We start from the raw sequence: 10,103 nt of genomic DNA, 5'->3' as shown, positions 1-10,103 counted from the left end.
ATTATTGAGAATAAAAATGCTGAGTTTCGTGGTCACACAATGTCGTTGCTTTGTGCACGATATTTAAGCTAATATTGCAGGATTTTTCAAGGAAAAACATATTTACATACAATCAGAGGTCTTTGTACTAAAATTAGATTTGTAAGGGTCGTGTTACACGAGCGACACCCGAGCACATCCCATGCTGGAATATCTGTAGCTCAAATAACAGCTCGTATGATGTGACCTTTAATAGCGCAATTGATGTGTATGTATATGCCTTCTCATGGGTTGATATGAACACAAGAAACAATTTTGTATACAGTGAGAAATCATTATAATTGTAAATTATAGTCAAATAATAAATTATAATATATAATCTAACTTCTTTAAAAATGAAATATAGGTGTCAAAGGAATTTTCGAATACGACACAAATTTTTTCAAACAATAATATTGATTTCTTTCAATTATTCATCAATTAACATGGAATAGTGTAATTATTTTAATCAATTTATGGCACTATTTTTATAACTTTTTTCTATTGTTTTTTTTTATCTATACGTCGTACGCGAAAAGCCCTTATCACGAAAATAATAGAAACAAATAATTTCGATCAGAGATCTCTCTAATTCAATCTCTTTGCTTACTTTACGGGTGATTTCTACGACTAAACATTCACACTGTATCGTCTATGTACCGATAGTGAAAAAAAATAAAAACATTATTTCCATAATTACTTACAATAGAAATAAAAACCTTTTTGTGCATGATTGTGCGGAACGTAGGTAAAAACCGTGAAAATTAACCACACGAAATGTCTAGTGAGTAATGCTTCGGTGACTGGAAATTCTCAAAATCCACAGATCTAAATACATATCAGTGGCAAATGGTGATTGCTTTAAGACAAATGTTCTCTAGTTTTGAAAGGAATAGATTGGGGTGAACTAGGCTTTTAATAAAGCGATGGGCAAACCCTTCCACCACGATGGCAAGCATTACAAGTAGACGAAGACTTGGCCACAACCTCACTTGATGTTAAGCGACTGACGAAAGCCTGTTCTTATTAGCCTTAAATAACGCAAAATTATTGCTTTCCGGAAACACAGATGTCGGCAGTGTATTCCAATTCTTTGTCATACGGAACAGGAAAAAAAACAAATCACTTCCTGCCCTACACTTTACTACTAATACGTAAATGAACATTGTTATCCCTTTCACTATCTATTAGTTCCATAGAAACAACAATATTTCTAGATCTGTCAAATTTCAAAATCACAAAATCAACGAAGTCAAAAGACACAAGACGTAACGTAACAATTAATCGATTTAATGACGTCATTAACTGTCTATCCGAATTCAGCGAAGTTTAGTTTTCTTTCATACACCACATAAACAATACAGTGTATTTTATTTTTACATAACAATTAAAATCATAAATAGCTCCACCATTAGATACAGAAGAATGTTCGCCCACAATAAATTACAATTTAGATACATTAATAATAATATTTGGTTCCTTGGTTATACACTTAGAACTCTTACTGTTGTGCGATGTTAATCATCTGGAAAAGACGCAAAAGTTAATTTCAATAATTGATTAAATTACCTTGGAAAGAAAGAGTAAGAAACTGCAGCTGTTGCTCTTTGTAAAGACATTTGTTAACATTTATCATTTAGTATGATTATCAGACATAGATATTTAGGATCCTGATAAGCAATAACGTGTCTACTTTATTGCTTATCAGCATCTTTGATAGATTGTTTTAAAATTTATATGTAAACTGAAAACTTTCTAATAAATCGGTAAAATTTCGCTATTGTTGCCTTAAGCTCAATTCACATTGCGGCGGAACGGAATAGAAGCGAATTTTTGTAACGATAATGTATATAGCGTAATGAACTTTATGGTCAATTGTGTAACATATAAACCAGATACGAGCTAAAAATCACGTCACGCGTCTTCTGCGGAATTCGCATCCGCGAGAAGTGGCGCGAAGGCAGCAATTGACGCTTCCACTTCATTCCGGTCCGCCTCAATGTAAATTGAGCCTTAGGAATAATGAATTGTTGTCATTTATTATTCACTGTATATGTATATGTTCAAATTTATAATACGTAATAAATATATTCGGCCTATTTTTGCCAATTATTTTAGTTATTATAATTACGAACACCAGCAGAAAAAGTGACGCCCTTATTTAAAACCTGTACAAATTAAAACGTCTCCCTGTATTGCAGCTTGATTATACATGCTATCCAAAATTACAGAGTAATAGAGGCGTCAACTCTATTCAAACTTTGAGCATAAAACTTGTTACCTATAATGAAATAGTGGAAAAGACACTATCACCCCTAATCAGGGGCAAGATGCGACTACAGTCCATTGCACATAGGACGGTTAATGTGACGTTTCAGAATTTCATGTTCCACGTGTACTATTTCCAACTAATCTCTCAACCGGTTACAAAAAGAAATAGTAAATTTTTATATACCAAAAATTAAAATTATATATACCAAATATAAACAATATTTTGTTGGAGTTGTAATTTTAAACAAAAATTACAGTATATTATGATTGAAAATGAAATGATAAACATAAAAATAAATTATCCCAACTACTTGAAGCTTAAAACGGAATATTTCTACATATAGGTTGGCACCATGGAATCGGTAAATCAAATCGGCTGTTGTGTATCTCGCTTCAATACAAGTGAATACACCTTGTATGTCGATTTCTTTTTTTTTTTTTTGAGTTTGCATTACTGAAATTTCATTTCATTGATTTAGTAACATAATAATCTAATCCTTCTTATTTTGTTTATTCTTAAATTATAGTCCCTAAATCGATTTTCTCTTCGCTTCGTTACAAATTATCCCAATAAGATATTTAAATCGATTTTTTTTTCATTCAACTTCAAATCTCAAACATCACCGTACCCATGCTACGTGAAATGAACTATAATTTTATTACATCTGATAAAAGTGGTAGCAGACGGGAGTAAACGCAACATTTAATTCACTCACCAAGTCATAAACACAAGACAGCAGCGCCCGGCTCCGGCGCCAAGACAGCATCAGTACAGCGGTGGCACACGCAACTACTCCCGAGTAAATGCACGCGCCATGGCCGCCACGCCAGAGGGGAAGGGGTGGGGGAGGGACCTCTGAACCTCATTCTCGATATATATACAAGGCAGTTTACACGTTACTTACGCCTATTTTATATATAAACCTCGTTTACCTTGAATTTTAAAAATGTTATGCCTGTTATTTTAAGCTTATCTTTTTAGTTTAGTTTCCCTGTTGATTTAACTGTATTTTGTGCCTAAGTAGATAGGTAGAAAGGTGTAGACAGACATTAAGATAGAGTTCTTAATTTTTCGATGTTATAGTTGTTGTGTTTATTGTGCAACAATAGCCAATAATTTTGTTTGGTTAAATCCCTACCCCCGCGATTTTCCCCTGCTTAAGACGCGGTTACGGCCAAGTGGCCATGAGAAATTATCATCTACATTTATATTTTAGTTTTTTTTTTAATAAATAAAGCAAAGTGTGCTAATTCCCTGTTTTAAAAAGTCATTTTTTTTTACAAAACAGGGAGGTTTGTGCTGGTTTGCTCCATAGTCAAAACTGTCAGATCAGTAAGTTAGAAAATATTAAGGAATTAAGACTTGTTTTTTATTAGTCAAAAGTGAAATTTCCACGATTGTGTTATTTTTAAATTTATTCGGACGTGAGTTTAAAAAAATGCTGGATGGACGATTACTTTTGTTGATGAGTAGAAAGATATTTATAAAAATCTAAATGTAAGTTAAGTTGCGTAGGTAGAAATCTCACTTCTGACTGATGACCAAAACACTGTTAAATCCGAAATATTTTACATGAAACACTAACCACGCACACCGTAGAAAAACGCGCGTATTACATTTAAATATAAAATTATAAATTAGACCTTACGATGGCCTTATGCCGCCATTTTAAAGGCGGCCATTTTGTAACCGCCATTTCGATTAAACGTAATGGCGGTTCGCGCGCTTTTGAAAATTTGTTTTTTAAGGTAAGGATGGCGGTGTGGTGGCGACGGTGGTTTTTTTTAATTCCAGATGCGCAGGAAGGAATCCCAGGAGCCGGTGGCGACGGCCATGCCGTTCTCGGTCACGCCGAGGCAGGACACGCGGTTGTCGTGTCCGGCCAAGATGCCTGAAGAGAGAAAACGTTTATTAATTATAATATAACTAACTCTACTTACCTATTCATTATTCTGTACTCATGTTTCGTTTAACGTTTTTCTGAGCTTGATACGTGACGCATACGCTTACATTCCCCTTAACTGAACGCATCCCTTAGTATAGTTTTAACTTTAAAAGAGTTTAAAAAGCAACATTTACAAACTAATTTAAATTGTAAAATGAATGTTCTCTCGAGTGTTTCTTTTTTACTTTTTCTTTTATCACTTAAAAAAAATTATATACTTTTATTATCAGATTAAGGTTATATAAAAATAAAATACTATTATTATGTGATAAAGTCGTAAGATAAAACAAATGAATAAAAAAATGAAGAATTAATAAACTACTACAATTAATAAAGTAAAAGTTATATCCAAAGTTTTAAGTGCAACAACGGATTCATATATTAAAATAAAGTAATACAAACCGGCAAAACAACGGACAATAAGAATAAAGTAATACAAACCGGCGCGTTCGCTTTTCATCGAGTCCCACACGTTGCAGTTGAAGTCGTCGTAGCCGGCAAGCAGCAGCCGGCCAGACTTGGAGAAGGCGACGGAGGTGATGCCGCAGATAATGTTGTCGTGGCTGTACATGGCCAGCTCTTGGTCGGCGCGGATGTCGAACATGCGGCAAGTCGCGTCGTCGGAGCCTGTCGCGAATGCGAACCCGGACGGGAAGAACTGGGGAGGAGCAGTAGTTTGTGACAATCAATTCAATACTTTCCAATATCAATGCTGACCCAGGACCCCGATTAAGAACTCTACGATATTTTAACCGACTCGTTCGATGGATATCGACTTTCTTCTCTTCTCTCTTCTCGAATCGAAGGGCGCTTTCCGGTCTATTCTAAACATTCTGAGTTAAACGTTCGATTCGGATTCGGGTACGGTATCGTTATTCAACAGCGTTTACGGAGTTATTGGTGAAATACATTATAAGAAAAATGAAAATCCTTATTTATATTTTTAAGACTTTGAAGGCCTAAAATATAGGAATGCATTAGTCTTGTATTCAAATAATAAGAGATTTCCATATTACATTCTTGCTTTGTAGACAATAGGACGTTAGGTAACTTTCCCCTTGCTTCATGGACATTTATGTATTATCATTTTATGTTACAATGGCTTTCATCGATATTAAGTACTGATTATTATTTTATTTTAATGATACCAATTATGAATTTGTATTACTATTTTTTCAAATTTTTTTTTTTTATTTTTCAGTTACTAATTTTTTTTTTTATATTTTATAATGTACATAATTCTCACGTGATACTAACATATGCACGCTACATTCACCTCACAATGTTTTTGTTTTCGATGCACCGCAACGCGCTACCCTCGAAAGTGGTGGCTGAAAATCAGTGCCTTGCTCTTCAGCAAATTTTGCATTGAGCCACGACCTATTTGCTTGCTTTAGCACACACAAGCTGTTGATAATTAGGTTAGTATTATGTTTTTATGCTTTTTTTCGTTTTAATTTTGATTTATGTGTGTCTCTTTTAATCAATTTATTATATTCTTGTGTGTGTGATGCAAGACAATAAACGTTTTATCTATCTATCATCATCTATCTTTCATTCGGTAACTTTGCCGGTCGAGAAGTTGGAGTAATCGTACGGCTGTGACGTCACTTCGGTTCGGTTTCGAATACGACACTTTGACTTTCGATTCGGGTTCGGTTGTGAATAAAAATGAAAAGAAATCGTCCACTACCGAGTTCTCGTAAATTTCTGCATCGACCCCCTGGTCCTATTCATGGTAAAACAATTTTAGATTTCATATATAAAATTTACCACAGCTTGCTACTGATACAAAACAAACATTTATTGTACTGGTATTTTCCATTTCGATATCTGAATACCGGTACTATAGGAAAACCGATTCACCGAAAGGTATCGAAAGATGTATAGACAAAAGCCGCCAAGTAACACTGACACAAAGTTAAATGATTAGTGCTACAGTATCACAATATTATTATAAATTGAAAAACAAAAGAAAAAGATTTCTTATTATTAAATAGGTTAATTAGTACACAACTGTTACCACACTAAAATCAATGGGACGAATTTTTGAAAATACAGGTGCGCTTGATTAGGAGGTATCGTCTCAAGTACCGGTACCGTAGCAAGGGTAATGGTTCTGGTTCCTGAAAATACGGGTATAACTTATACCGGTAGCAGAGGAGTCCATATAACTCAAATCAAAATTTTCCACGTAACATAAAATATTATAAATATTTTAAAGTAATTTACAACATTTTGTGCTCAACTTTAGTGTAGAATAATTTTAACCAGTGAAATAAAGTGTACTAGTATATTGTGTGCTAATAAGGGTTGTGTTTAATTGTCCCCAAGGCGCCACTTGTTAAGGCAAGTGTTTTTTGTTTCCCTCCGGCTTTACTAAAGACAATTTACAAGGTACAACGTTGGAAATGTGAATGGAAAAACTATTTATCGCTAAACGGCTAATTACTAAATAGTTTATATTTTGATTTCTTATACCTATATTCACAACGTGCTAACTTTTCTAGCGAATAACATACCAAACTTCGCATTGGTTGAAATAATCACGTGACTATATTGGGCTGGTAGACGATTTGTCGGTTTTGCGCGCTAGGTTCAAGTTCACGTCGTACTGGTGATCTCAACGGAAGGCAATAGAGACCAATACAAGTGGACCCGCAAAGGGTAACAGCATTACAGTCATCTTTATGTCAGTAGTTAACATAGAAAGTAATATGATGTAACTTGTGACCTCCTTACATCGTCATCCCACCTTTTTATCGCCTTTTCCCCGGTTCCTGGCCAGTCGTTTTTAAATTTTGAATCGTTCTTTAATAATTTCTTTAAAAATTTCAATAGCATCTAATTTTGATTCCTTTACCAGACCTGTAATACCTACTACTAATCGTGTGCCAATTTCAATACCAGTCTGTAATTCAGTATAACTCGGCCCTTTTGGGGTAAGTGTCTACTTAATATTCATCCCTAAGCATACCCGTATGCAATTAAGTTAGGGAGTGTTTTGTAGTATTCTACCTGTTTTTATATACCTTTTTTGTTAGTCTCTTCTTTCTCTTTACCATCAACTTGTTATAAATTTCCGTGGACATGAAGTTTTCTTAATTTGTTGCCGTGAACCTGGTCACGGCTCATTAGGGTTTACAACCTTCTGAAACTAATATGAGTAGACCCACGTACCGTAACAGCGTTAATATCGCTCTCGTGCCCGGGGAAGGTCTGCTTGCACTGGCAGTCGCGGATGTCCCACAGCTTGGCGGAGGCGTCGCAGGCGCCCGAGACGAAGGTGCGCTGGTCTGGCGCGAGCGACAGCGACATTACGTCACCCGTGTGGCCGGTGAACTGCCCGCACTGCTGGCCGGTCTCTATGTCCCACAGCGCGCTGAGGAAACGGGTGGTGAAGATCTCAGTCAAAAATCAAATAATCTTTATTTCATAGGTATCTATTATTATACTTGAAAACGCCTCAATGGCTAAACTCTAACGGTCATTCGTAAGGCAGATTCCTATGAGAAGAATGAGCAAGAAACTCTAGGGGTTGCTCTTTGTAAATAACATTTGTACGCATTCAACATTTACAATATATTTTTTGTTTTGCTTTCAAGTATTAGAGACCGAGACTACCTCCATGAGCTAAACGGGTTATTACCACGGATTTTTGTCATCCAAGTACGCAGAAGTTGTATATCAACCGGAATCTTGTTATAGAAGCGTATACATTGCCTCTTAAATGATTTTTTGACTTTGTGAAGACGACTATCAAGAAAAGCTATTTTATTATTATTCCTCATATTAATGTTATGTCTGTCACTATTTTTCATAAAGAAATTACTATTCCTTTTAACATAAACTACATTTTCATAGATGTACTGAGACGCTAGTGTAAGAATATTAATTTCCTTAAACTTATCTTTCAAAAATACTCTGGGGCCCAGATTGTAAATTGCCCTAACTGCATGTTTCTGCAGGACAAAGATTCTATTGATATCGGCGGCATTACCCCAGAGCAAAATGCCGTATGTCATTAGACTGTGAAAGTAGCTGAAGTAAACCAATCTAGCGGTTTGGACCCCATGGCAATTTAGCATCTAACGTTATGCCTAGAAATACAACTGTATCCACAAGATTCAATTTTTCGTTTCTAACTACAATGTTTGTAACCGTCTCTCTAACATTTGGTAATATAAATTTCACACAATTTGTTTTTTTTGTCATTTATAATAAATAGCGTACTAAATGGGATAACAAAACCAGGAAAAATTTTCGATATTTATTGCCCATCTGAAAAAGTATCTTTTCAATAACGCATTTTATAAATATGACGAAATATGTAATAAAATTTAAGTGTCATTTACCTAATCATTAAATAGATTAGGTCGTCAATAATTAATACTTAAATGTCATTTAATTTTATAAGAAAATAGTTAATATTAATAATTTCTAGAGATATTTATATTTGTAATTAATAATTTGCAGGGCTCTCCTGAACTGCGGCGCCCTTGCAGGGTGTCACATGTGTGACTACTGTTTTATATTTTAGAACGTCTTATGTGAAACCATGTGGCAAGCAATAAAGATATGAATATGACCATGAAACGTATTTTTCCACCCTATGGTCTAAATATAGTACAAAGCGCTAAATTTGAACGCAATATTTTCGTTATAATGTAATAATAATAATAATAATTTATTCCTAAAAAGATTGTATCACAAAATTGAGATAAATGGTAATTCAATACTAGTTGTACAAAGTGATTTGTGTGAGTTGTACAAACTCTGATCATCCAAACTAGGCACATGCCTGTATCTTGGAAAGCAGTGTCCGGCCACATAAATTGAGCTATTGGAGTAAAAATTACATTAACAGATATTTTTGGCATTGGTACTAAAAAGGGGCAAGGTTTGAAATATTACAAACGAGATTAACAGTAAAATACAAAGGAATTAGGTATCTGTGTTTGTGTGTGCGTGTGCGTGTGTGTAAGTCTATTGTGTTGAGTGTGAGTGTCAGTGGGTGTGTATGTTGGAGCGTGTGTGGGTGTACGTGTGGGAGTGTGTGTGGGAGTGAGTGTGGATGAGTGAGTGTGAGAATTTGTGTATGTGGGTGTAAGTGAGTGATTAAGTGCTGTTTGGTAGTAGAATTTCTGTATCATCGTACACCAGACGTTTACGTGCTCACAGGAATAACTTTGTCGGGGTCTGAACCACTTCACATATTATGTAGCTTGTTTAAAAAAATGGTTAATTGACAAAGTTTTTTACAATCTTAACGAATTTTATATAAAGACATCAAATATTTGACAATTGTATAACTAATTTAATTATAATTTTAATTTTGGCAAGTGTCCTGCGTGATATTATCTCAGCAATGTCGCTATCAAATTGCATGCGCGATCACGTAGCTTATCAAGAATGAAATAAAAAGTGTGAACTCACCAAGTCATATCTCCCGAGGAGGTGAGGATCTGGTTGTCGTCCAGGAAACGGCAGCAGGAGAGGTAGCCGGAGTGACCGGGCAGTTCACGGGACACGCGAACGTTGCCCTCGCGAGTTTTCAGGCTGCAAACAAAACAAGTTAGGAAGATGTTTACGGTTGCAATAGCTTTGAAATGTTGGTATCACTTGCTAGGTTATTTAGTCGTATCCACATAACAATAAGTTAGTAGTAGTGGTTAGATTAGTGTCCGTGACCACTGTATGGACGATTGTCTATATTTAGTCCCAACCGCCATTTTCGCTTTGAACGGTAGGGTTGTGTTATTCTTTTGAGCATATTCTCTAAAATCCTAGAAAAATGCCTTATTGTACTGTTTTGGAGTGCAAAAATGATATTACCCGTAGTGGTATTTCATATGAAAATTTGTTAGA

At 35.2% G+C, this 10,103-nt stretch overlaps 1 protein-coding gene and 1 long non-coding RNA gene across 2 annotated transcripts in view; both read right to left on the bottom strand.

The window, feature by feature from the left end:
• Window positions 1-729: 729 nt before the first annotated feature.
• LOC113228106 lies at window positions 730-3,577 on the bottom strand. The gene is made up of 2 exons (XR_003310264.1): window positions 3,006-3,577; window positions 730-1,543 (listed from the first exon to the last, which is right to left on the bottom strand). It is a non-coding gene; the product is annotated as an uncharacterized LOC113228106 (long non-coding RNA).
• Window positions 3,578-4,042: 465 nt separating this feature from the next.
• Window positions 4,043-10,103, bottom strand: part of LOC113228105 (guanine nucleotide-binding protein G(I)/G(S)/G(T) subunit beta-1) — a 61,590-nt gene continuing 55,529 nt past the window's right edge. Inside the window, exons 5-8 of the mRNA XM_026461255.1 lie at window positions 9,672-9,794; window positions 7,416-7,617; window positions 4,677-4,893; window positions 4,043-4,181 (exon numbers count right to left, since the gene is read on the bottom strand). Of these exons, the coding sequence (XP_026317040.1) occupies window positions 4,075-4,181; window positions 4,677-4,893; window positions 7,416-7,617; window positions 9,672-9,794 (649 nt within the window). The 3' untranslated portion in view covers window positions 4,043-4,074. The remainder of the gene's footprint in view (window positions 4,182-4,676; window positions 4,894-7,415; window positions 7,618-9,671; window positions 9,795-10,103) is intronic.

Source organism: Hyposmocoma kahamanoa, unplaced genomic scaffold, assembly GCF_003589595.1.
Source record: "Hyposmocoma kahamanoa isolate Upper Pololo Valley unplaced genomic scaffold, ASM358959v1 224, whole genome shotgun sequence".
Lineage (NCBI taxonomy): Eukaryota > Metazoa > Arthropoda > Insecta > Lepidoptera > Cosmopterigidae > Hyposmocoma > Hyposmocoma kahamanoa.
Note: the sequence above shows the minus strand (reverse complement) of the source record. Positions and strands in the feature narration are given on the sequence as shown.